The sequence below is a fragment of the Bemisia tabaci genome, chromosome 4 (genome assembly GCF_918797505.1).
Source record: "Bemisia tabaci chromosome 4, PGI_BMITA_v3".
NCBI lineage: Eukaryota > Metazoa > Arthropoda > Insecta > Hemiptera > Aleyrodidae > Bemisia > Bemisia tabaci.
The window spans coordinates 34730407-34757247 of record NC_092796.1 but is presented as its reverse complement, the minus strand read 5'-3'; the positions used below and the strand labels follow the sequence as shown (position 1 = coordinate 34757247).

Sequence of the window (26841 nt, the reverse complement as noted above, 5' to 3'; positions counted from 1 at the left end):
CAGGCATTGTAGCCTTTTTTAAGTTTTTTCTGTAGCGAGATTGAACAGTCACCACTGTATTGGTGAATTACTGATTTGGTAGACACAATATGTTTAATGATAGTAATAAACCTAGTGTAACTCAAAAGTTTGGTGGAATTTTTTATTTTTTATTTTAACAAAATAGATTTGGGTTTTCAAGACTTTGGAAATGCTTCTAAGTCGTTGTAACTTTTCGCTGGACGACCTAGAAATATTTTTTTAGAAATCTAAGAGTAAAGAAGCGCATTTCCACTGTACTTCATACTGCACATCATCTGGTATGCAAAGGAATAATTTTAGTAGCTTATTGCGGTCTTCACCTTGTGTCATCTTAAGATTGGAAGTTGCAAAAAGTTGAGCTTAGAAAAAAATACAGATTATTTAGAGAGTAACGGGTTGATCGATTGGGAGAAAAAACAACAAAATCTGTCACTAGTTATGCTGCTCTTTATATAATTTGAATAAAACGAGGTACTGATGAGTCAAAATTATAAACTCGTGATAATTTTCAGTTAAGACACATTGGTGTGCATTCGTTGTAATAGAAACAAATATTTTCTATTCACAATAGTCGAAAGTTTTTTCCCGGAGATCTTTCCAGAAGAAACCATTCTACGGTTTAATAGAGATAGTTGCAGAAGGCGTTTCAGCGTTCTCAGGAGATGCACTCGGCGGTTTTACTGAAATTATTGCAGCAGGCGCAGGCGTTTCAGCAAAGCCTTGGTCTCCTCTGAGAGCGTTGAATCCTTGGGACAGACTCAGTATAATGCCTCTTAAATTATTGATATCCTCTCCAGTGCAACTGTCCATCGAGTTGTTGGCCTTCAACCTCTTGATGGCTTCGTCCGTGGCTGCGTTCACCTGTTTCTCGGTGAAGGCTGCAAGAGGTTTCGGTTTGATCCCCAAATGTTTCAAAGCTCGGTCCTCGAACTGCTTTAGCTTGTTGATGGCTTTCCTACAGGCGGTCTTCTTCGCTTCCGGGAGCTTCGGGTAGGTTATGCACTGGCAATGGTTATCTTTGCACAAACCGGTGAAGGTTTTGTCCGGTGTCAGAGTTTTGCAGAATCGTTTGCAATGTTTGGTTTTCTTGTAATTGGAACAATCTGTGTCATAGCCGTTCATTGCAGCCACTGAAACAAATGAGTATGATTGTTATTGCCGCTCATGCACTGCTGTGCTACGGTAAAACGCCAAATCAAGCAATATTGATAAATAATATACAGCAATAAAGAAATTTTACCCGGCTTGGGTCGATTTTAGATACGACTAGTACATAAATTCATACCGAAAAAAAAACTCCGGCCGTTGAAGCTGTACTTACGGGCTATATAGACATACCGTCCATGTTCCTGGCTCGGAAGCCACGAATTCCGGGTGTAGCACCCGCAGTTTTCGAAACTACGGCTCCAGGACCCGGAACTTTCGGCCTCAGCGAGCCCGGAACGGACGGTATGTCTATGTAGCCCGTAACTTTTTCTTTCAGTGTACAACGCATGTTGATGGCGTTGAAATGTGGGTGTCTTGATTACAACAGTTATTAATCTCCATTTGTGTTTTCTCTTTTTGAAGAAATATAAAAAAAAACAACTCCTTGAACTAGACTGTGAATATTTATGAAAAAGTGAAGAAAATCCACTGGTAAGGTTGAGCTTCTTCCCGCTGTATTGAGATTTCCATTTTAACGCATTTTAATGCTGGTTACATTTCAAAGTTACTGTTAATACGAATCGTGCGTCTAGCGCAATCAGTTTGGGAACTCGTAATCAGTTCTTCACACCAAACCCGGACTATAGAAAATCACAATACATACTGAAGCGTTTAGTCAATTGTTTCCTCAACTTCTTCTGCTGCTTTAGAATGCAGGTGCAGTAGCCAGCCTCGCAGATCCCGGTCAATTTTTCGTCACGCTCCACGCATTTGATTTTGCAAATGTATTTCCCGACTTTTTCCGGGCATTGAAAGGTCGCGTAGAACATTGATTGGTTCTCGACCATATCTTGCACTGCGCTGAAAACTGAAACGCGATCAGAATATATTAACTAGCAAAGTCCCAATGAAGATCACTTACTCAACATATATGAAGAAAAAACACTCGATCGAAGTCTAACTCAATTGCCAAGACTCCTACCACCATAGCGATGGCCAAAGTGCGAAACCACGTATCTCCATAAGCAGGAAAGGAAAAATGGGAGGATCAAATAGATAGAGTTAAGCAGAACAGACACATCTAAGATTGTAGAGTTTCAAAATATCATCTCTTATCTTAATATTGGAAGGAAACCAAAGCACTTAAGATTTTTGTGGAAATAACCATAATATGCAAAGGCAAGAGAAATTGTCACAATTTTCGACTTGGGATGTTGGTCCAAAAAATTAAAATATGAGATGAGATTTCGAAGCACCGCAGTGTAGATGTAACGGTTTTGATAAGCTCTATCCAAGTATTGGAGGAAGGAGAGAAAAAATGATGAGAATAAGATGATGTGGGAGGAGAAAGAGGCGGAGTAGAAGTAAGAGAGGAGAATAAGGGAAAAGAAACAGAGGAAGGAGAAGAAAGTGGCAAAGAGGAAGAAAAATGAATAATAAGAATTGATTATTTTTTGTTTCTGCCTCTTCCTTCCCGTTTCTCTGTTCTTCATTCTCCTCTTATGTTTCGTTTAAAATTCTGATTCGTCTTCAACACAGATCCATAAGACCTGAATCTGCTGGACTAGTGTGAAAAAATAATTTTTGGGATGATAGGATAGTGCTGGGTCCAAAGCTATCCTACAGGAAAGTAAAAAAAATTCCAAAAATTAGCATTAGAGGTACAAAATTAACTCTGATGTGTTTTTGTGCAAGCCTAAGGGGGAGAGAATTCAGTCCAGGCAGATGCATTGCAATACTAACGAGACTTACACTGAAACTCTAGAGTCAATTCAGTGAATCTGATGCTAATTTTTTGGAAGGGTTTCCCCGTAGGAACGTGTGGACCCAGCACTACTTTATCATCCTGTTAATTACAGTATTCGGGCCACACATCGCCGCGCTCCCTTTATGAAAGAACGTAACTACATTTTGATGTTGCCAAATTTCTCCTCGCAGATCGCATTTTTACCAGCAGAATTTTGGGCATGTCTGACTGAAAATTTCCCCGAGTTTTCTTCTGACTAATGCAAAAATCATAACATTTGGGACACAAACTGCACCGGTACGTTCTTGTAAAAATTGAATGGCTGCAGACCAATTTTGCATCCTCGTGATGAAGATACATTCCTTCGTCCGGGGAATGACCGTATGTGGTGTTTTCTGTCTTGTGAAATAATTTGGCACGTTGACCAACGCCCCAAGTAGCAAAGATCGCGATAAGTTGCGATTTGATCGGAGAATGTATCGCGATTATCTCGACGTCGATTTATCGCAATATTGTCGGATACACAATTGAAATTAATCGTGATTCCATAGCATTTTGCGATAAAATCGTGATTTTATCGACGGCGAAATATAGCAATTTTATCAGACATAAAATCGTGATAAATTGAGATACAATTTCGATTTTGTCGAACGCAATTTGATAGACATAAATTGCGACAAGATTGAAGACAATCGCTCAGTTGTTGATAATCCTAGCGAATCTATCGCTAGAAAATCGTAAAAATATCGCAGCTTAGTTTCAATTTATCGCGACTTTTCCGTCGAAATCCTACTTGGGGAATAATAATTAACATATTACCGCGCGACGGAGGCATTGAGTTGCCCCTGCTCCAATTGTTGGAAACTCCTCGATTAGGTCCAAATGGATTAGAAGTTCCCCGGTATGTTTCCCAGGTCTGAACATGCATGATGCGCTTTGGTTGACTCGGTCTTGGGCTGATTGTCCTCGAAAGGCGCGGGCGTCCAGGTGGGCCACTCCAACCGCCCCAGGAACTCCTCCTCGCGTCGTAGTTATCATTATCATAATGCGAACCAAATTCATCGTAAGTACGCTCAAACCTGCCGTATGATTCTGTAAAAAGGACGCATTTATGCTAAAAAAGGAACAAGAGATGGGTGGGAGAGATGGGGTGTGCTCGTAAAAGCTGCATAAGAGACAGTGTAAAAGTGGGCGTGATCCCTTATGTCAAAATGAAAAAGTAGGATTTTGCATTAAATCAAGAGGAACTAAGCGCCGCAATATGCAAACTCATGAGCCGTGGGCATGTGGCAAGAGCGTTGACGACAGGGCTCATGAGTTAAAGTCCCCCGCGACCGTTGTCCCCGGCCGTCAAATACTTTAGCAATACCTCAAAAATGTTTAGAATCATATTTTTTTGAAGTGGATTTGAAAAGGGGTTTTAAATGAGATGAGGGAGTGTCAACTTCTTGATGAAATGTGGAAGGACCGGGGATTGTGGCGGTTAGGCGTCGCAGAGCGCCAGAGAGCGTTATAAAAGCGACTCATATGTATGTAGATTTGAAAAATTTGCCACGGTATCTTACACGTCAACCCTTTATCTCGGGGGGCGAGGGGGTCTCGGACTTCTTCCCCTACCGAGAGTGCCTACCTATAGCGGTCCAAAGCCATCGTTGCAAAGCCCTGGGGACTAATGCCCCGTAAAACTTAGCCTGTTGCTGTGCGCGGGGCAATGCAACACGAATTTAATGGGAGGCGCAATAATGAAAAATACTTTAGGCAATATTTCGTTGTACTCAATGAGAAATCGTCCATTTATACGTACCGTTAGGGCTGCTTGAGGAACTGTACGAATTGTCAAAGTATGCTCCCCGTTCATCATAGTCAGCATGCCTAGGAGGGCCATATCTGTCGCCGGCGTATGCTCCTGTGAGAATAGTTCAAAAAATTCATTCCTCATGTACGACCTCTTCGGGACTTTTTGAAATCAGGAAAAGATTACGACGAAGTGCAAAATAAAATTAAAAAAACTCGCTTCACCTCTCAATTTTGTATAGCTTAAGACGCTTTTCGAACTACTTCGGAGTCCATGTTCAGTTTCCGAGCTAAAGGTAAGCTAACAAAATTGAAAAGGAGAGAATTGATTTTTCAAAATTTATTTTATGTATCAAGTTGAGCTTTTGTTGATTCGTATTCTCCAGATACCCGCCATAATTAGCAGAGATGATCAGGAGAAATTGAGCAATTCAGTCAATGTTCCGTGGATTATTTTTAAGATGTAAAATAAAATACATTCCTCTTGCGGCTGTACTTTATTTGCAAAAACGGAATTTATTTTAATTATCCTCTCTTTGAATCAATGTGGCTTTTCCTGAAAAAAAGAGATGGCGCTAGTAAGGACTATCGCGAGGACTTCATACTTCACACATCAAGTAAAACTATCGAAGTAATTATTATATATTTTCATTTTTTTTACCATACCTATCATGAGCATGAAAGCCTAAATAAAGCTGAAAAGCAGTAAAGAACTTGCTCAGCGGTCACACCGTATTTCTAGCTACTTGGATGTATGGGCTTAATGCACGAAAGTTGAATATGCACTTGCTTGCAGGAAACCTCGTGCTTTAAAATATCAGCGCTAATGAGGCTTCACCTAATTAAGTTTTTATCTGATAAAATAGAGAATCGTGTAAAACGCACGTACAAAACAGCAATCTGGAGCGTATAGAAATGGAATTCCTAGGAAAAATAGCACGCGTTATGTTTGCGGACAGGCAAACCAACGGGCTTGTTTGCCAAAAGCACTTATATGCCAAGTCAAAAATACAGCTGAATAGACCTCGATGTGCATAGAAAAATGTGATCGGAACACATTGAGAGGATGGATAGGAAAGGCCAGCTAAAATTTCTATGAGTTGAAGAATTCAAGACCCCAAGCAACCTGCGGGTTGATTATTGAAATTGATAGACAAAGCAATTGACAACGAAGACTTAGGAAGTGAGGAGAGATCCTGTTGGTTGAAATGGGTGGTTCGTATAGATTGAGGGAGGAAATGATGAACTAACTATAGGGTCTCTCGTGGGGTTACCGTTAACTGGACCGAGTTTATCAGAAAGGAACCAACCCACATTTTTGAAAAAATTGAGTTAAGAATGTTTGTGAGTTCCACTAGTCGTATATTTTCTTCTGCCAAAAACTCAAAATCGAAAAATAAAAATTGGTTTATGAAAAGAGGGGATAAAGTTTATTTTCTAGATTGAGTCTCGTGGAGGAATAAAACTTCAAACCTCTTCTTCTCAGTTTCAACTCAATGTGGGTTGGTACCCCTCTGATAAACTAGGTTCATTCAGTCTATTACCTTCCGCTTTTGCCCATTGCAACCATCCTCTTCCACCAACAGGATTCCTCCAATTCTTTTTCGTCTTCTTTAACTGTAGCTTTGCGTATCAATTTCAATAATCGGCCTGCTGGACGACTGCCTGAGAGACAAAGATGGAACTGCTTTTCGTCCCTCGAAGATCATTACAGTAGAGGCTGGACAAGCTGGACTGTGTCCCTCGTCAAAACAGTAAGAAAGGAGGAGAGGATTGCTTTTACTTACTATTACTGCGCAAGGACTCGGGCTTATTGTAACTTTCTGTGTGTTCTACTTCTTCTTCAGCATCGTCAAAGTGCTCATCAGGAGGATAGCCTGTAAGAACAGTTATATTGCTGTTGCATACCATTAAACGAAATGAGGATTGAGAAATCGAAATCTTTAGGTCGCTCGTCAATTCATTTTGAGATCCTCAAAATCACGTCGGGTAACATGTGTCCGACTAAGAAAGAAGCTCAATACATCGGGGAAAAGGGATTTGAGGTCAAAAATATCAATTTTCAGATATTATTGCTAAACGCTTACTAATACTTTCAAGAAAATCTGGTTAAAATTTCAGACCATGATTTGCACGCTAAGGACATTTGAAATGAATCTTTCTTCGAGGTGACAATAGCGCCGGAAAACTTTCCGGCAATTCATATGGGCCACCACGGAGCTCCTCCCCTCCCTTCAACTCCAATGCCACCATAGTTCTTCCGCACCAGCTCGAACCATCTCATTCTTGCAATAAAATTTATCCAAGATCTAGATGGGAGTCTTCTAAAACGGGGTTTCTAAAGAGGTATTCAACCAAGAACTCTCTTTGCCATCTACGATTCATCGACATTCAGGGATGACAAGACAATACCTGACTACTTCCGTGCATTTTATTGCGTACTGTGCTCTTTTTGATGCTCACACTTCCGCGCGATTCCTTCGTTCCAAACACAATTTTCCCTTCATATTCAGCTAGATTTTCACTAAAATTCATCGCATTTGTATTCAAAATATCTTGGGTTTGCTTTATTCAAAGTCACACTCGGCTCTCATGAGAGAATATATTTTAACTTATACATGTAGTATTTTTTTTTTTCGATGTGAAGATGTCTCAAGTACGCGTTCCGATCTGTTGTAGTATCGGCGGACACACCGCACCAATCCACTCATGTTGCATCACGATGTTCAAAATGTTTGAAAAAGAAATACTGTATAAAGTATCACCATTCCCTTATAAATTAATCCGCAGATCCTCTCAAAAATGAACATGCATGGTTTCACGGGCCCATATTAGTATAGGCTACAATGACTGCCTAGTGTTTCCTCCCTATTGTTGGAATATTATACACATTAAGGGCTTGATTTCAAAATTTGAAATTCAGAACCGCCGTAGCTAGGATAGAAAAGATACAATTTTTTGGATATTAATTAAATTTGTTTTGCTTGGGAAAAGTAAAACTTACTTGTCCAACTTCTAGAAGCATAACCGTTGTCCAATTGCTCGCTGTATTTTAAAGGTCCAGGCTGATTTCCTCGAGAATCCTCTCCATACATGTCTCTTCCTCGAGAATCCTCTCGGTACATATCTCCTCCTCGATAATCCTGAGAATAATTTGGATACGGTTCCTCACTTTCTTCTTCGGCTTAGGGCAAAGATAGTTTAAACTGTCAATGAAAGTATGTGGAATTTTCAGCAGACGAGGCTCATCAATGAACCGAGATTGGACTTTAATTAAGAATACAATCGCTAAGATTTAAAAAATTAACTACTTTCCTAACTTAATTTTTGTCCCGAACTCTCCGAAACGTCGCTCAGGACAAACATTAAGTGAGGAAAATTTTGACAATGTCACATTTTTAATTCAGAACTTTGCTCGGTGATCTATTAAAAAAGTAAAACATGAGAGAAAATAAGGCAATATCTGATTTAGACCTGATTAGGCCGATCATGCTGATATGCCTATATCTTACACTCCCAGGTGATGCAGAAAAGAAGCGGAAAACAAATTTCGCAAATTAAATAAGAAGTGCATAATATAAAGTGAAAATTTACAAAAAAGAAGGAAAATAATCGCCTCTCTCACTGCTGGTATACAGGCCTCGTGGTAAGGTGTGATAATCGAAACATTTTTCTTATTCTACGAAACTAAAATTACATAAATTATAATGAAAAATAAGGAAAAATCGAAAGAAAATAATAGCTTCCCTTACCGCTGGCATATGGACTTCGTGGTAACAGGAGATTGTCGGAACCTTTTTTTTCCTCTGCAAAAAGTTGATCCTCTGATGAAGATTCTCCTTCGATTTTGTCGTCAGAAGACCTCACCTCAATAATTCTTGAAGGATAAGTGACATTTTTGCTGTCGAGAGGTACCTGAACAACATCTTCAGAGGATCGCACCTTAATTTTTGAAGGTGAAGTGACATTCTCGCTATCAAGAGGTACCTGAACAACGATTTTAGCCAGAATTTCGTCCTTGTCCTCCCGTTCATTTATCCCTTTCACTTCGGTGCCAAACTTGCCGGTCACGTCCCTGCGATTAATACTATCACCTCCATAGTCCACGTCACTCGTGGTATATCCCAAAGAACTGCTGGTCACGATGCCGGCCGCAAGAGAGGCCACTAGGACCGCCCGGAAAATGATACGCGACACCTCCACTTCGTCGTACCCCATGTCGCGAGTTTCTGGGGGACACGAGACTAGGGTCTCTACACGAAGACGAAACCGTTTTGACTCCGTCGTTGCAAATGAAATTCAAAACGGGTTGTTATAAAAAGGTTAGGGTAAAAGGAAAATCGCGGGCCAAAAAAATTCAGTGGATTATCCCCGGAGTTGTCAAGTTTGCGATCATATCCGACGCTTGTTCTTGATTTTTGGACCGACTACATCTATTTGTGCCGGCGAAATATTACTGACCGTGATGAAATTTTTGGACTAATGAAGTCGTTTTAGCTGCGTTTTTTTCCACGTTCTCTCTCTCTCTTTTTCATTTTGGTGACTAAGTAAAATTTTCCTCATGACAGTAGTTTATCCGTCTGAGTGCTCTCAATCAACGGCCGGCCTCCAAACTGACATGGGTGACACGGACCGTGCTGAACAGAAAGGAACCAAGCCACGTCAGCTTTTGCCAAAATTAACTGGGCGATTTAATTTTTTACAAGAGAATGTTTGTGCGGATTCCTTTGAACATTTTCAGAAGTGTCCTTCGTAGTATGCAGAAAATTCACTGAAATTTGCACAAAAATCCGCACAAAGTTTTTCATGTAAAATTAAATTGCCTGATTAAATTTGGCAATAGGTGATGGGGCTTGATTCCTTTCTGCTTAGCACGGTCCATGTCTTTCACGTCACTTTGGAGGCCGGCCGTTGATTGAGAACACTCAGACGGATAAACTACTATCATGGGGAAAATTTTACTTCGTCACCAAAATAAAAAAAAAATAAAAAAGAGGGAGAGAGGGGGAGGGGGGTGCGAGAGGGGGGGGGGAGAGAGGGGAGAGAGAGAGAGAGAGAACGTGGGAAAAAACACAGCTAAAACGACTTCATTAATCTAAAAATTTCATCATGGTCAGTAATTTTTTGCTGGCACAAATATATGTAGCCTGCTCGATTCATAATTCACCACCAAGAATCAGCACGATATAATGACAAGCTGCAAAGAAAACGAATTTTTTGTAAAGCCAAATCTGAAGTTTCTCAGTAGAGAGACGTTTTATTCTGAAAACGTATCATGAATGACCGTCCGAAAATACAGTTTTTGGCTCATTTGAAACATAAAATGCAAAAAAGTTGCATGACCCTGTGTGTACAGATAATGAAAGGTTGGGAAAGTGCAAGAGGAGAAAGCATTGAAAGTGAGGCGCCTTGTGATGTGCGATTTGTAAAACCAATTTTTAATTTTCAACGGCACCCAATTGATATTTATTAAAATTTGATGTTCCTTTGTCTCACACCATGAAGTATACTTTGCAATGCACTGGGATGACTTATGTGTATGTGTATAACCATTGCAAAGTTAAAGAATCTTAGAAAGATAAGATACGGTCCAGTGAAGATGGAAACCTGACCGGACCCTAATTCGAGAGTTACACCTTGAAATTTATCATGACGGGACTTTAACTCATTTTTCCAGAAGAAATCTTACTTTTAACCGGACATTGACAACAATGTTCGTTTACGAATGATTCGTTAAGTCGTCTGAAAAACTGCATGTCATATTGCGTGCATTTTACATTTATAGAATACTCTTTGACATGTACTTTAATCAAGCCCTGAATTAAGAGTGTACTCAAGTTTTAGCGCGTCTGATAGACAAGCATGCAATCCTCTTGGGGAACACCAAGGGTAAATGGAAAAAACTTGAGAACCCCTTCATGACTCTTTTGATTTTTTCCTCTATCCGTCCCGCTTCATGAATACCTTTCGTTAAGCACTCTTTCCGTTATTAAATTTTTGCCGTCGAGTTTGAAATGCTTGAAACTCGATTAAATCCTGATTTTTGCAGAGATAAATAAATCGAATCCAATTACAAGTAAAAGCAAAACAAAAAATTACATTAAGAGTAAACATTTCGCAGTGGTTGATATTTTTGTAAACATAATGCTCAAAAAGACATTGATCAACACAGTTTTTAAAAATGAAAATTGAAAATTATCTCATAAAAATAATGCCGAACACTGAAAAAAATAAGATCGAGTCTTCCATAAGTTGTCTTAATTTTTCACGATGAGACTATTCGGTCCATAGGCGGATCCAAGGGGGGGGGGGAGGCGTAAGAGGCATAACTCCCTCCCCCCCCCCCGATTCGACAAATAAATGAAGGGAAGGAACGGAGGAAGAAGAATGAAGAAGAATGAATGAAGACAGGGCCAGATTAAAGGGGTGGCCACATGGGCCGCAGCCCATGGCGGCAAATCTAAGGAGCGGCAAAAATTTGCAACTTTTTTAAGTGTAGGTATAAAAAAAATCGGATTTAGAAAAAAAAATTACAAACGAGAAAAGGCGACAAAATCTATCATTTCCTGAGAGTACAGTAATTCCTACTTTTGTCGTCTCTGGGTGATACAATCGACAGCACCTTTAATTAGTCGAGTTAAGAGAGAAACCAAACACGCAATTTGGCCCGGAACGGCGCGACTTAGAGGAAAATGATGACGAGTCCTTGAGATGAAAAGGAGAAGCCCTCGGCGCGGCGATCGGCATGTAACAAATATTAGCGCCTACAAGACTGCACGAATACTTCACGCATTGCATCAAAAACAGTGCGGTCATTGCGGTCAGCGTAAAATGGATAGCGCCTACAAGACTGCGTGAATACTTCACGCATTGCGTCCAACACAGTGCGTTCAGCAGCGGTCGGCGTGAAACGCACAGCGCCTACAAGACTGTCGGAATGCTTCACGCATTGCTCAAAACACAGTGCGGTCTGCACGGCGCGTCGGCGGTAGTTAAAATCATTGAACCACATTTATGTTTGTTCGTTCATAATTTTTTGGTTCATTTCTTATGAATGGAAGGCCTTGTCCACACAGAGATAGGTTTACGAAACTTAACTTTCGCGCAAAGTTCTGTGAACTTATGCTAGTAGTGTTGACAGGGTTTTCCCAAAAAATGTGTTCAACACGAGTAAATGCGTCTTATGCACCCCTCCCCTGCTGGCACGTTCACTTGATGGTTCTTATTGAGTTTCAAAACGAATGAGAAGGGGGCGGCAAAATACAGGCGGCCTATGGGCGGTAAGTGGATGAATCCGGCCCTGAATGAAGAAGGAGATGCTTATAATTGGTGACTGTTCATGATGGAATTGACTCAAAATGCGTAAGGATGCTGAAAATTTCGGAAGTTTACCGGAGGAAGCCCCCCCGACGCCTCTACTGCCCTCCCCTGCTCGAAGTGTCTGGATCCACCAACGTAGTTGAGGATAATCAGATCCGTGGTAGCATTCACCAATAAGTATAGTGGTATAAATGTTACCATCATGCTCATGTAAGTGTCTTAGAGTACCTAAAGTAAAATTTACAGTGCATCACTTTCTCGCAAGCGGGTAGAGGCAGTATTGTCATCGCAAAAAAAGAGAAAAAAAAGTTGAAATTGCATCATATTTAAAAGGTTTTTTTACATGGAGTCTGTACAAAACCTCCGATTTTCCCCCGAAGATCCTCTAATTACGAGTAAAGTTAATAGCAGACGATAAAAAAAACATGTTGTTAAGTGAGTCTATTTTGGACTTAAGAACATGTCCAGAGCACGTTATTTGAAATACAAACCGAGCAACAGTAATTATGAGAACCGCAACCCTATAATTTGATAAACAGAAGCAGTGACCCGCTCAATCTATGCTTGTTCCATTCAATTATGAGTCAATTCGGGGCTGTAATTACACTTACAAGCGTGAGCCTGGAGATTGCTGGAATTGCCGACTGTCGAAACGCCGGGAATTCGTATTAGGCTCCATCAAATTACAGACGATTTCGTTTAATTAAATCACGGAATCACGTTAATTCGCGGAATGTTAACGAGTGAAGTTGGGAACATCCACCAATATCACCGTGACAAGCGTAGCAAAACCATTTTTTCAAGGAAAAATGAAAATTTATACTTCATTTGACACAACGTTTATAAACCCCCACAGTACAGTGTTTTGCGCACACGCAAGAAAAGTCTTGCGTGTGCGCTATAATACATTGTGTTCAATTTATCATTAAATGACACGTATGAAGAAAAAAAAAGGGAAGGGGGGGGGGGAGAATGTCAAAGGAACTTTCCAAGGCCACTGTCTCGTCAATTTCTCGTTTCCAATTTAAAATGGGCTTAAGATAATTCGATGAGCGCCATATTTTGTGTCAGAGCGACACGCGATGTATCGCACCGATTAGCTCCATGTTATCAGCTACTTGTCATTTTTATCGAATTTTGAGATCGCATTTCTGTTGTCACGAGACCAAAGAATTCACCTACCAAATTTGACGAACAAACTCAACGGAAGATAGACAGAGTTTTTTAAGAGGAGAAATGTCGCATTCGATACTGCTATCGAATTGCCTTTAACCGTTGAGTTTGTACGTCTTTGGTGAGAGAATTCTTAAGTCTCGGGACAAGAGAAATGCGATCTCAAAATTTGATAAAAAGTATTTCATCGTAAAACCTTGGGCAATATACACATTACACGTGTTCATGCGATGGATTTCCACAACACGGCAGTATACGGATGAGGATTGCGCGAAGGAAAATGAGCGGATGGGAACGCGCGCGGGTGGGGGATGATAGGGATTCAAGGGGAGGAAGGAATCCAGGGAGCCTTAAGATGATGGGTCCGGAGACCCATTGGGATACGGATGCAAATTGCCTGGCAGGAATGTATCCTTTGGAGGGACGATCGTGAGTGTTGAATTGTTGGAATTAGTTGACAGAAATTCATGGAATTCGGCTTCATAAGATTAACGTTCTCCTTCACTCAGTCATATCGACAGTGAAAGGCACAAAATATGGATCTCGATTGTGACGTTGCAAAATTTCCGCTGGTTTTTTGTTATTTTTAAGGAAACAAGGTACCTAAACATCGTTCAAAACTTTCACAAAATATTCAATTGGGATTGGAGAAAAATTAGCAAAATTCGAAGTAATAATGCTCATTATTGATTGTCGTTTGAAAAGTTTTTGATCAGACATTTTTGCAGCGTCATTTCGAGCGAGATAAGGAAAAAGGAAATTCAAGGTAGAAATGGATGTTGACGCTCTAGAACCCCCCCCCCCCCCCAAAAAAAATAAAAAAAACCGGCAACGCGTTAAAAAGGAGGGCGAATAGGTTCTTAGCAAAAAATTACTTCAGGTAAGCATGTTGTAACATGTTAAAACAATGTTCCAAAGTTTAAAAAAATGTTCTCAATATAAAGAGAAATACTTCATTGATAGGCTCCACTACGTAAAAAATCGATCAGAAAGGAAACGGTAAAATTTTGCGACCGTGATAAAGCAGCAACTTTACCAAATGAGACTGAAGAGCCAGCGGATTTTTTCCACGAAAACATGCAAAAAGAAAGAAGGCAGTAAACATGATGGAAGAGGGGTGCGTACAAAAGAGGAAAAGACAAGAAAAAGAAAACAAAAACAAAATAAAGTGAGCAGATGATAGCGCAAGAGCAAAACTCTGGCTAATTGAATTATTTTCCCAGGGAATATCTCATCCTGGTGCCACGATAAAAATCTTTTCTCTAGCTTCCCCGCAAAAGTAGTTCGCCCGCTTTGCTCTGCTAAAGAAAAACGGCACAAGAGCATTTGCACGTTGCCTAATTTCTTTTGCTAAAATATGGCTTTTTCGACGACATATGTGATAACGGTTTTCCTCCAACATTTCAGAGAAATATGTACACAGTTCGATCTAAAATAATCTATCTTCGTGGAAAAATACTCTCGACATTCGTCAAGAATAATTTCAAATATTGCAAAATGTCATTTGGTTGGATACGAATATTCAAGGAAACTTACGAAAAGATCTATTCCAGTTTTTCAGAAAATTGTTCAAAGTTTGATCTCAAGTACCTGACGATTTCGAAGGAGAATTGAAAAACTTCAGAAATTGACCTAAAAATAAATGAATCTGTTAATCAAACATTATAATATAATTAAAAGAAAACCTCTTACCAATAATTTTAACCTTAAAAAACTTTCTGAAATTACAGATTTAACGCAGTTTAGAAAGGAGACCCCATCCCCGGTTAGAAAAACAGATAATGAAACGTAATCAAAAGTATTTAATATAAATTATAAAATATGAAACAAATTTTAGGAAAAGAATATTCTATTTTGTAGCGGATTGAAAATAATCATATTTTGAACCTCAGTCATCCTGAAACATTGTTTTGTAATCGCTAAATTTTATTATAATTTTCAGCCAAACGAAAAAAAAACACTTCAGGATGAAAATGGCAACACTCGAATGTTCATACAACGTTTTTCCTCCGCACACCAGCGCTCCCTTCGCCAAATTACAAATGAGGTCAGATAGAATACTCGCAAAAAAAGCGGGAGAAATCAATAGACGTGTCAGTTTGTTTAGAGAAACAGAGGTAACATGTTGAATGGCGCATCCGCCACTTGTTCTTCCCGGTAATGAATTTATCGGGAGCGTTTCAGCAAGATCAGGGAAAGGGGGTGGAAATCCCCCCGAGGGGGGGGGGGGGCGGAAACTTGGGGGTCGGGGACTCGAGAAAGGAGGATGGGGGCAGAAGAATGTTCCCAGCGTTTCTTTCTCTCCGGAAGAGCTTTTACAGCTATTTATATTAGGAGCCTCATTGTTTGGCTTCTCTGTGCACACAATCTATTCTCCCTCGATTTGCCTTTTAAAAGTCCTCTTGAACCCCCCCTCCCCCGTGCTTCTATCTAGGGCCGTAACCCCCTCTCCCACCTTGCGCTCTGTAATTTTATTCTATAAAAACCTCCTCTTCCAAATTGTATTTCCCTCCATAGTCTCCGCGATTAAAAGCACTTTGAGGAGAGGTCCCCGTGTTTGCTGAAATGGGTGGATTCCCGGATTTGCGTATTGATAATAGAGTTTTCTCCTTGGTTGAACGGTGGCTTGAATGACAAAATAGACTCGGGGGACATGAGCGCTTTTAAAACAATCCAAGTGGAGCGTCAGATAGGGTTGGTAGCCAACGGTCTCATATTGTTCACTTCATCGATGGCTAAAGTGCGAAACCATGTATCTCCATCAAAATGTCCGCTTCCTCTCATCACCAAATCGGTTTCAAAGTGTGTATAGCTTGCAAATGATAAAATAGTGCTGGGCCCACACTATTTCGCGGGGAAACTCTTCGGCCTTTTGAACTTTATAGCCTTGTTTTCCCCGCGCAATAATATGAACCCAGCACTACTTTTCCACCTTGTTACATACAGTTCAGGCCACGTTTCTTTTTCGTGTCTAACTGAGCGTTTATGGTGCAAATACTTGCTGTACTACTGAAAGATATGATGCTCGAAAATTCTTTGTAAAATCCAGAAAGTATCCATCGACTATTGAATCGTTCTGTAAAGAACTGAATTACCTAAAACGATCAAATTTTGAAACCATTCAAACCGCGCACATTCTGATTTTAAATAACAAAAGAAGACATCACGGGTGATAATTGATAGACAAAGCTATAGACGAATAAGACAAAAGGGTATGGAGGGATCGTATTGGTGGAAGCGGGTCGTTGTAATGGACAACGGAGGTAAATAATAGACTAACTAACGGCAATCCACGAGAGACCCTTAAATTAATCCATCATTTTCTCCTTTAATCTATGAGAACCACACATTTCAATCAATATATCTCTCCATACTCCTTATGTTTTCTTTGTCTATCGCTTGGTCTATCAATTTCAATAATCAGCCCACTGTTGTTGCGTGGTCCTAAGGTGCGAGGCTGGTGCTCGGCTTCTAATTCCGGCCTCATTAATACCTTGCGCGCTTCAGCACCTCCGCCGGAGCCATGGCAAAGTAATTGGCGGTGGCACAGATGTTGGGTGTCATCTTCGCAAGAATTCATTCGCGCGCACCCGGCTCGCTCGCGAAGAGCCTGCGGTGATTTATCAAGCGCGCCAGGGATCCATCCAGCTAAAGCGCACAGGTTCGTCCTTCGAACCGCATCCAATGTTGTCACCTTAAAATTCACTCTCGCGCGGAAAAAAAACTCCGGCCCCTGGAGCCGTACTTACAGGCTATACCGTCCGCGCTCCGGGCACAGAGGCCAGAGGTTCCGGATGTAGCACCGGGAGCAATCCAAGCTACGGTTCCAGCACCCGTAACTTTCGGCCTCTGAGCCCGGAGCGGACGGTATGTCAATATAACCCGTGACTATTTGGATTACATTTTGCAATAAGGAACCACTATTTCTGGCTCTTCCATATAAGCACGTATCTGAATGAGGAAATCAATGGCATATATGTTGTTTCTAAAATGAGCCGGAAATAGTGGTTCCTTATTGCAAAATGTAATCCATTTTTTTCAGTGCGCATATTTAAAGTACAGAGCCCACAGCGTGGGCGGGGTGGCTGGGCGAAGGGGGAGGCGAAAGGGGGGGGGGGAGTTACGCCCGGTGAAAAAAAGGAAGCGGGTGCCTAATAACGGCTTTAGAGGAGAAAACTCATATGGTCACGCTGCTTAATACAAAAAACCGTGCTTACATTATATATGCTACTTAATCAATGGGTATTTCCATATTTAATCAAATCAAGTATTCAATGGGTGTCAATTTTTCACATTGAAAGCACAAAAAGGGGTCATTTTTAAGGCAGTTCAATACAATATGGGAGAAAGTATTATTTAAAATGAAATATATCTGGGAGGATGCCTTTTATATTGTACGTTACGCTCTAGGTTGGTGGGCGGATCAGGGTAGGGGCCCTTTATAAAGTACGTATCACTCTAAAGGGTGTGGGGTTGAGAAGAGCGTTGCGCTAATGGAACTAAATTTTGAAATTAGGAACTACAATTTCCAGCCCATCCGTATAAGCACTCATGTGCATGGGGAAACAAATGATTCATGCGTCGTTTTTAAACTAAGCCACATATCGTAGTTCCAAATTGCAAAATGTAGTCCAATTGTTATCACGTGTTGAGCGATAGAGGCCCACGTCATAATCCGAAATTTAGCGTCACGTAATTTATTAACGGCCCCCTAAATACAACGTATCTTTTTATGTTACATCATATTATGAGAATACATCGTCTATTTGATGGTTCCCTCAATCAGAGACAATATAAAATCGAAAAAATGCTGGAAATATCACTCCAAAGATCCGCACACTCCGGTTTGCCTCGGAGAGGGACATGCAATCGCGGGCACAGCTCCCCCACAAAAGCCCTTCTTTAAATCCAATTTAATTTACGAATCTTTGTCTCCGACTGGAACACAATGAATCAGGGGGATTATGATCCGCTGAAGTTTCAGTCGGTCGCAGCCAAAAAGCGGATCATTTGATCCGTATCCCCGCGGGGAAATCTGCATGTACATGCGGCAACGCACAGATTAGTTTTTTCAGTCGCACGCACCGCTCTGCCGTGGCTTAAAACATCACAACCCCTCCCGCCCCCTGAATCCACAAAAAGGCTAAACGAAGCAATTACTCTTATTTATGAAGTCGTTAAGTGTGGAATAATACCGTTTGAGGGTGGAGTGGAACCGACGGTCGTGCTACGGTGGTTTACCCCGTTGCCGATTCAAAATAAAACAAGAAGAAACATCCAACATGAATATGTTGGAAAAGCGTGCCGAAGAACTGAAATCTAGTGTGTGCACTATTTCCATTTCAACGAGATGTGTATAAATTAGTACTCTCTGCAAATTAGGGAGGAATTATTGATTTGATACCGTTGAATGTAAATACATTTTATTGAATAAAGAAAGTAACATAATTATATTGGATGAACAAAGAAAATAACATCATAAATCATTTAACTGAATTGGTTCATTCAGAATTTCAAATTAAAGTTTGGAAATTGTTCAGTTTGTTGCGTCATGTTGGAGATTGCTCAGTTTGCAGCAGCAGAGTATGGAGTTTACTCTGTTTAATGAGTCAAACTTTGTCTTTTCTCTTTTCTTCGATTGATTTGTATTAAAATGAGACTTTAAGGTATCTTTTCTGGAAATAAAAAAAAAAAAAAAAACGTGACACCAAAAAAAAAAAAAAAAAAAAAAAAAAAAAATGCAACTTACACTCAGAGAATCAACAAGGGAACCTAACCTCCAAAACTCTGCCTTCCAATTGGTCGAATTGGAGATTGCTCACTTCGCTGCAGTTGTAACTATGGAGATGCAGCCAACTTGGGTTTAACCGCTTCTGAAAAGACGCTGATTCGCTAAATAGTTATGGCGGCATTTAAACTTCTAATTTAAATCCTCCGAGCGTAGAAAAGCTTATTTGACGTACCTATGAAAGAAAATAATACGGTTTCCACGGGAAAATGTTCTCAAGGGTTTCCAGTAACAGGATAATTCGGTTTCTCGATGAATGACCTTCAGGGCTTGACACTATAACGGTTCAAAAACGGAAGAATGGATCCGACGGAAAAAAAATTCGGACCGCCCCTTGAAAAGCATTGGTCGATCGGTGTGCTGTACTACAGTACATCCGAGTGATTTCAAAAAGCGAGCCCTATAGGCACGCTTAAAAATACGCTAACCTTTTTTTTTAAATACATTAGTTGATATCTAGACGAGATTTTTCTCGAATTTGTTTAACGCCTTGCCTATCGTGTCCGTAAACGTGGATATGCCTGGGATCAACCACCAGATTTTGTGAAAATAGGAAAAAAAACTTCCAATTTAGGAGACTAAACAAAGTTGGCCCATTTTCCTCGATTGTAAGAACTTTTAACATTTTGACACTGTCTTAGAAACAATTAAATGCAGAGGGCATGTTTTACATTAAATGCTTTGATTATTGCTTTGATTTATTTGATTGCTTGAAGTGATGGGTCATGCTCAGCTTTTAAATCTCAATTTTGGTCAAATTTGTATACAATTTATATATTTTATTACATAAAACCATCAAACACCCAGAGTACTTTTTACATTGCAAGTTTCGAAGTGACGAGCCATGCTCAGCTCTGTATAAAAGTATATCTCAACAATCTTGATGAAATTTTTATAAATTAAGCTAGATTTTTTCCTGAAATCGATGAACCGTACATTATCATAAATAATTTTTTTTTGTGCGACAAGTTCATGAATTTTTCGATCGGAATTTTTATCGTTTCTTCGCCTTCGTCAATTTCATTTTCAATACCAAGAAATGCGGTCCAAAAATTGAGATTGAAATCGAATTACTCGGTATAGGACTTTTTAAATTAGCATGTCAACACCAGTATGTGTCGCTGCTGCAAAAATTATGATTGCCGTTACACATCCTCTCATGTATATTTTGTCCGTTGAACACATCTTAAATGCGTTTTTGGTAAAAATGAAAGCCCTTACCAGCAAAAAGTTGGAATGATTCGATACAAAGACCTCATCCAAAACTTCATGGTACATTTCGAGGATACAAGAACTTTCAGCGTTTACCCTGGACTTAATATTATGTTTTCAGAATTCATATTGTTAAACTACGCACAGTTAGACAACAGCGGATGCGGTGACAAGTGTCATGTAGCGTGTGTTGCACTTTTAAATAGACACATCAAAAATAAAACTTTATGTTGAGTGTTGTGTTGGGAGTCTCGGGGCTAGGTGCTTCGAAGGTGGTGCCTTGAAGTATCACATACCTTCCTGGCATATGAGATCTTGGGCGGGGATACAGACCATCCATTTCGGCCTGCATGACTGTCAGTGGGGAGTTATTTCAAAAGAACTCGAGGGATAAATGAAAAACTTCAGTTCCTCGTGAGGACTAAATTTTAATTCTGAATAAGAGGTACAAAAAAGTGCGGTCTCGGCCAAGTATCTGGTTGCTCAAGCCAAAATTTGGATTAGATACCCGGCGTTTTAGTTCAAAATACAAGCGCTAATATGAAGGATGCCTGACAAGAATTTCAGGTATCTGAGATGAAGTTTAGTCGAATCAGTATGAGTAAAAATTTCAGTTACTCAGACTGGAAACTTTGGAGTTACTATGAAAAGAAGTATTTTTACCCTTGTGACTTCAAGATTTTGGGAATACAGTTGTGACCCTTCCATTTTTGAAGCCACTGTTGGTTTGTAAGTGACGCTAAAATCCGATTTTGCCAATAATTGATAACTATGGTAACCTTCGGAAACTCCTCTTTTTTCTCACTAATTTTACCATTTTTCCCCGGGACCCATTAGTTTACCAATAAAAATTACGGATCATTAATATCATACACGTGAAACAATACATTTCAAAAATGTAACAGACCTATTGCCGCATTAATTTGGAACTTCACTCTTTTTTGAAGAAACCTGTGCTTTGTAATTTTCCATCCGTCATCCGGGCGTTTAGAGAACTGTCGGCGTATACAAATTCTCCTCAAACTTCATTGTTTTAATGTACATGTGAACAAAACGACATCATTTCAGTTGAATAATGAAGTGAGGTAGAGCTCATTAGAATTTTTTTTACTTCCCCTTTCATGAAGAACAAGAGACATATGTGGCTATTGTTACTTGCGCACACCATGCATTAGCAGAATTAATTTGGGAGGGCACGCGTCAAACGTAAATGAGAATCCCTCACTTCAAGTCGTGAAAGAAACTCTGCTTTTAGATATCTAAGGGTGGAATTTAACACCACAGTCGATGAAAAATCACGATTTGATTACAATAATTAGAATGTACCTGCATTCTCTCATGGGCCCTACTCATTATTACAATGCACGTAGAATTCGGTGTAACCAAAAATGTAAACATATGTATATTGTTTAGTTCCGTTCATTTTTACCCGTGAGGCTCTCTCGCGTAAATGGAATGTTTCATTCATTAAAAGTCAATTTTAATAAGAGGCTCACAGCAACTCGTAAGTCCTCGTCGTTACAATACTCTGCAGTACTAAAGAAAAACACCGCATTTCCGTTCGGACGTTGCTAAGTTTCCTCTGGAAAAATATTTATTTTAGAGGAAAATAATAAATGTCTTTCTTCGAAATTTTCAGATACTTTAGATAATATTGTGAATGAAAGTCTGTGAGAGATAAAAATAATTTTAGATTATAATATTACAGGAAATTCGATTTCTACGGACTGCAATTTGGCAACGCCTGAATTTTTATACCGCAATTTTTCCTTTACGTGGCACTTCTACCCCTTCCTCTGCATAACATGGATTTGTGGTGTGAGTGATTCACGCGCGAGGCTTAAAGACCTATCTGTTTAATGAATCGGAGAAATGAAGACTTGACAGTTGATGCGGGAAATGTCACGATATTCGTTTCGAAATGTAGATACGTAAGGGATGAAATGGAAAGAGGTTGTGTTCAAGGGTGTTTATAATTATGAAAATGTGCAACTGCACGGAGTTGAAATGCACGAAAAAGGAATCGCTTCCAGTTTAGATCGTTTTGAGACTAGATAGTTTTACTTTTCGAGGTGACCCATTCCTTCGAATAGCAAGAAATACTGAATGGATCGTCTTGCAAAAATCACAGAATTATCCAGACCCTGTGTAGGAAGATCATTGGACAAAGCAAAAGTGATCATTGAAAAATTGCAAGTGAACTACGAGAGTTCGTTGCCTCCACGGCCCACTCGTGTCAATTCTGCTTTTGAATTTTGAGTCGGAATAAGTTTGCGTTCACAAGATGGATTGCGGAGGATATTCTCCGAAAGACCCAACAACTGAGGAGATGAAACGCGATTCGGCCCATCTTGAGGCCGACGCACAGTGTATTGAGTCGATAGGAGAGGTCGGAAAATATTTGGAAACTTTGAAAGCTTATAACTCCGTTTATGCATAATTTTGTGGTTCTAAAATTGGATCTGTTGGTTTCCTTGTGAAATATTCTTCTAAGGGCACGTCTTAAAATTTAAATTGTGACGAAATAAACATCACAATTCGCAGTTTTAGTAAAAAATATCATGTCCGGCCTCTCTAATTGACTCGATGTACTGTGCGGCGTCGTCTTCTGCGCCTCACCTCCCTCGCAGCCACAGCTATTCCTACGCTGGCCACCCAACCCCACGAAGGGGGCTCATCACATGACGGATGGGACTTGGGTCTCGGACCCCCGAAATCCAGCCACGAATTAATTACGTCGACAGTGGAGTGAGTTATCTGCCGAATCCAGTGGTGATCTCTGGAAGCTGGCAACACCGTTTATCCTCTATTTAAATGCATGTAAAGGTATCGGTGTTTGGTAAGGCAGCTTGTCTCACTGAAAATCGATCTTTATAGACGTATTTTGTTCGCCGCAACAATTGTCTCTGGTTACCGATTTTGTATTATTTGCGTGACTTTTTAACAACCAATGAGAGCAAAGCAGCTAAAAGTGAGGTTAGAAATCTTGTTAACAAATGTACACAACAGTCGTAACAAGCTCCGAGGACGTTCCAATTGTTTTGAAACAATGTTGCAAAACGTTGCTAAGTTGTGCAAAATATAGAAACAAATAAAAATAGGCCATGCCCCTTGACATAAAAAACATCCGAACAAAATACGGTTGTTACAAGATGTTCCGAATTGTTTCGTCGAACAAAATACGACTTTTCATGGATTTAAATGGTGGAGAAACAGTGTTTCCAATTTGTAAAATTGCCATTGGTCAATCTGCCGTGATCATAGTAGCGGTGCGGTAACTCTTGAAAGTTGGCAACACGGTTTTTCCTCCATTTAAATGTGTGGAAAACAATCGATTCTGGCATCTTGTCTCACCGAGGAATCGATCTTTTGAATGGATTCCAATGAAGAAAAAACAGTGTTTCCAAGATGAAAAAGCGCCATTGGGCATTATGCCGTGTCACGGAAGCACGGTTTTTCCTCCATTCAAAAGTATGTGAAAATATCTAAGCACCATTTATTCGACAAAAGTTGTTTACATTATTGTTTAATGAACGGCACCGACTGCAAGGAAGCACCGGCACCGACTGCAAGGAAGCACCGGCACCGTCCTGGGCACTACATCGGTAAAATCGACAAAAACGAATTCATTTAAATGTAAAAAATCCCGTATGCTTTGAAATAATAGTTACGTAATTATAGTTATTTTTATTAGCATATTTTAATATTTTTTTACGCAACTGAGGCAATTAATGTTTTTACAGAAAATGTATTACCACGGTCAATTTCCTCACTTTGAAATATATGTTTTAAAACGTAAAAAAAATATACATAAACCATCGTGACTGCAATGCATTAAACACTATAAATTGAATCGTGCCGAATGCAGTGAATAACACCGAAGTAAAATGTTTCAATGCTCATAAAATGGCTGCTTTAAGCACGAGCATGGCAACAGTGTTTTATTGCTTTTTGCAGGATTTATCACAGGGACAACCCTTCTTAGTGAATCTAAGTCAACCTGGACAGGAGCCCATCAAGGGTGCTCCAGCTTATGTCATACTTATCCGTGACTTATTATGAATTCGGAGCATTGCTCTTCGCAGCGCCTACAGGCAATTATCCTCTCTGTAGAAAATAAAACTCGTCAATGTCATGCACCGTCCTCGAGCGCAATTTCAACTGAAAGATCATAAATAATTTGTATGACTTAAAGAATTGCGACTCTCTCATTTTGCTGGAATTTTTTTTTTTTTTTTTTTTTTTTTTTTTCTTCTTCTTTTTTTTAGTTGGATCGAAAGATAGGAAGAATTGAGATTTTGGCTTGAATAATCACCCGTACGTGAATTAATGGTTTAAGATAATTTGATAAAGTTTAGATAAAGTTTTGATCAGAAGATACTTTTCTAGATTTACACGGTAAGGACATCTATTTATAATTTAGTTGTACACTTAATTGTTGAACAGTTTATGAAAATATTTCAGATTTTGCAAACAAATTGTTCATGGAAAAAAAAAGAAAAAAACTGCTATAGGTAGTTATTCCATGCAAGATCACGTCCTTAGATACAATAGTTGATTAATCACTTAAAAAAGAAAAGTAATGATTTTATTAATCATGCAGAAAACGAAGTGATGATGATTAGGCGCGTGATCGCGTTGATGGATGTAAAAGTCACAAGAAAATTGCGATTTCTTTGCATTGAATAAAAAAAATGTAAATATTCAGAAGTAAAGAAACAATACATTAAGTACTGTATTGTGCTTGGAATTCGTAGACTTTTTTTCTTCTCGGATGTATGGTGCCAGCTAATTTACTCGTAAGTGCATGCAGTGAATCGGTGATCTCCATTGAATTTGGTTCGGATGGATAAAATTAACTGCCTGGTAAAGCGGATGGTATCATCAGGGATTGGAAGGCGCTGCCCGAGTTCGTGCTTCAGCTTACTCGCGAGTGCATGTGGTGAAATTGACGATCTTTGTTGAATCTGGTTCGGAGGGGTAACTAACAACACAACTACCTGGCAAAGCGGGTGGTATCACCAGGTATTGGAAGGCGCTGCCCGAGTTTGTGCTTTTGAAGTTAGTCAATCAAGGAATGCAATTTGAAACGCATACCGCTTGCTCATTGCCGGCGATATCTGACTGCCTCCGACGTAATAATATACTTCTACCTCCGCAGGATTTGGTGCGAATTTTTTTGTCATGTGTGGTTTTTTTCCAGCTATCTCTCCAACTTTGGATCCTTAAAGACAGCCCTGTTCCGCATCGTGGTATCAAATTGCTATTATTTAATTCGTAGTAAATTCCGGATTGTTTCCATTTGCACTTCTAGCGTGGTATCATTGAAACTTATCACTATCACCATTTAAAACAACGTGTAGGATACTCATTGGATATACGTATTTACAACTTTCACGAGTACATTACTGTTGCTTTTCATTTCTGATGATATTGATATTGACAGCATCATATTTTTGTGGAGTAAAATTTCGAATGTTGAGTAGGTTGGTGCTCAAGATTTATCATACTGCTCTGATGATGGCGTAAGCCGAAAAAAAGGTTTTAGTGATGAATTAAAAGATAAGTTTATCCAAAACACCTCAGTTTCTTCTCATTACACTGGAAAAAAAACACATTGGATCTAGAGTCCAGACTCTTAAAAACATCGACAAGAAAAAATACTCTTGATTCAATCAGATTTAAGCTTAAATCAAGAGTCAAGCCTCTTAATTTGAGCGGATTTCCTTTTTTTTATCCTTTCTTGTCAATGTTTTCAAGAGTCTGGACTCTAGATCCAATGTGTTTTTTTTTCCGGTGTACAGATAAATTAAAAATGCGTATTTTTATTGCAACGTACCAATAATGCCCGCTTTTATTTTATGTTTCGCACAAAAAACCAAAACATGACTACAATTTTCACAGGATTACTGTTGAAAGGTAAGAAAAAGAAGGAAAGAGAAGAATAAAAGGCGGAGAAATGGTATGTTATGATATTAATTTTCCCTCCTTTGGGAAAATGGGACACCCGCGGGAATTTCGAATTGCTACCATTGCTATACGTGGTTTTATAATATCTGAATGGAAGAGCGTTTTACCCCTCACCGGAAATGGATAGTAGACGCAACGAATGCATGCTCCGATGCTTAAGTGACTTATACGAATCAAATTCGACGTAAAAGCAGAGGGATTCTATTTTCAATTATTGCGATGCACTACTCCCTCCGCTGCGTTTGTTTTTATTTTTGTTTTTATCTCCAGACTGCATATTTCATAAAGGGAAACTGCACCTCTTTCCGGGGCTGCGCGAATGCTCCACTCCGAACTCCGCCACTCTTTTGAATAATACCTCCAGCGATACGAAAAAAGATTTATTTGTTCGCGGTGATCTCTCAGTCAACAATCTCGTCGATAGGGGCTGTACGTTGGTATATTGAGACGTGTTTTTATTGCATTACACACTCCTGAGGAGTTTTCGAGGAAGAGTGCGCCGAGTACTCCACATGTACGCCGTTTGAGCTTTGCTCCCCTTGTAGGATTTTGAAAATATAAATGTGTTTGTGTCAACATCATTTTGTAAAAATGATGACATCATGACATAAAATTCCCTAAATTATTATCAAAACTTAGCCAATATTTTTTGGAGGCATCAATTCATTCA

General features: G+C 39.6%; 2 protein-coding genes across 2 annotated transcripts in view; one reads left to right on the top strand and one right to left on the bottom strand.

Annotated features, from left to right (window-relative positions):
• The window catches only part of LOC109038250 (uncharacterized), a 250480-nt gene that overhangs the window by 153750 nt on the left and 69889 nt on the right, over positions 1-26841 (top strand). The window lies entirely within an intron of this gene.
• Positions 319-9126, bottom strand: LOC109038342 (uncharacterized). Its single transcript, XM_019053406.2, has 7 exons — positions 8461-9126; positions 7713-7892; positions 6496-6585; positions 4719-4820; positions 3734-4006; positions 1832-2035; positions 319-1151 (listed from the first exon to the last, which is right to left on the bottom strand). Exons 1-7 carry the CDS (start codon positions 8924-8926, stop codon positions 634-636), a joined length of 1833 nt encoding a protein of 610 aa, XP_018908951.2. The 5' UTR covers positions 8927-9126; the 3' UTR covers positions 319-633.